The sequence below is a fragment of the Aplysia californica genome, unplaced genomic scaffold (genome assembly GCF_000002075.1).
Source record: "Aplysia californica isolate F4 #8 unplaced genomic scaffold, AplCal3.0 scaffold00527, whole genome shotgun sequence".
NCBI lineage: Eukaryota > Metazoa > Mollusca > Gastropoda > Aplysiida > Aplysiidae > Aplysia > Aplysia californica.
This window is the reverse complement of record NW_004797797.1, coordinates 471,264-472,505: the sequence shown is the minus strand read 5'-3', so window position 1 is coordinate 472,505 and position 1,242 is coordinate 471,264. Positions and strand designations below refer to the sequence as shown.

Genomic DNA, 1,242 nt, shown 5'->3' with positions numbered 1-1,242 from the left:
TATTTTTTCGTAGGTCCTATATTTTACTTTAGACACCAGGCGACCCCCACCTCTTTCAATGGGAAATTTATCGACTTCTATTCAAGATAGAGGGGTACATTTTTTATTCCATTTTTTTTTTTGACTCATGAAAAGTAAGACAATAAATGAACAAGCGGTAAAGATAATTCTCAATCACTCTCTAAATACGCCCAAAACTTGACGAGCGCCTGATTTCATTGTGTCTAGACACAAACCACTCTCTGGTAAACTGCTCAGAGAATGTATCACAGGGAGTACTATATATAATATACATTTTATGTTGTATATCTGCATTCGTCGGCCTGGTGATAAAACCGACTAACCCACAAAATATCCCCCAAAAATTTATTGGCCCTGTCGATAGTAAATTGTCCATGATTTCATATGCTCACTCAAAGACAGATCTGAATGAATTTGGTCTAGAAATGTCTTTAAAACATCAGAAATAAAACCCTATAACCCGGCACCCATCGGATTTTAGCCCGATTTGTCATTGTGTTTTTACGGTCCTGTGCAGCCAACAAAAATGTCCCTCTGTGATAATAAACTATTATTTTATCTGATCTTATAACAGCTGTATCGTTTCTTTCTTCGCAGGTTCTCAAATGCTTTTTCACAAATCGACGGACAACTAATATGGCAGCTAAAGAAAATGAGAGAAACGGTAAGAAGATGTTCTTTTAAAGTCAGCGACATTTCACAAGTGTTTCAGTATGTCATATTCTGTGTGTTTGTTGATTAGGATTTTTTGTTTGTTTGTTTGTTTGTTTGTTTGTTTGTTTAGGGGAGGGGGTGTTTTTGTTTTCCAAACCTTTCAGTAAAAGATATAACGCCAAAATCCAAATCAAAATGTTGCCCTCGTGATTGTTCAGTTGAAAACCAAGTAAGAAATAAGGAGACGAAACAAAACTATTATTGACCTCGGTATTTCAATAATGACCTTATGTTATCTGTTGCTCTCTGGCTCTCTCTCTCTCCCCCTTTCTCTCTCTGTCTCTCTGTCTCTCTCTCTCTGTTTCTCCCTCCCTCTCTCTCTCTCGCTCTCTCTCTCTCTCTCTCTCTCTCTCTCTCTCTCTCTGTCTATATCTCTTTCTCTCTCTCTCTCTCTCTCTCTGTCTCTTTCTATCTATCTCTCTCTCTGTGTCTCTCTTTACTATCTCTCTTAGTCTCTCTTCTCGCCCTCCCTTTCTCTTTTCTCTCTCTTATTCTGTGTGTGTGTGT

At 38.1% G+C, this 1,242-nt stretch overlaps 1 protein-coding gene across 1 annotated transcript in view; it reads left to right on the top strand.

Annotated features, from left to right (window-relative positions):
- LOC101845869 overlaps positions 1 to 1,242 on the top strand; it is a gene marked incomplete in the record, with an annotated part of 18,540 nt that overhangs the window by 16,584 nt on the left and 714 nt on the right. The window contains 1 exon segment of the mRNA XM_013086966.2: positions 619 to 685. Within this exon segment, the coding sequence (XP_012942420.1) occupies positions 619 to 685 (67 nt within the window).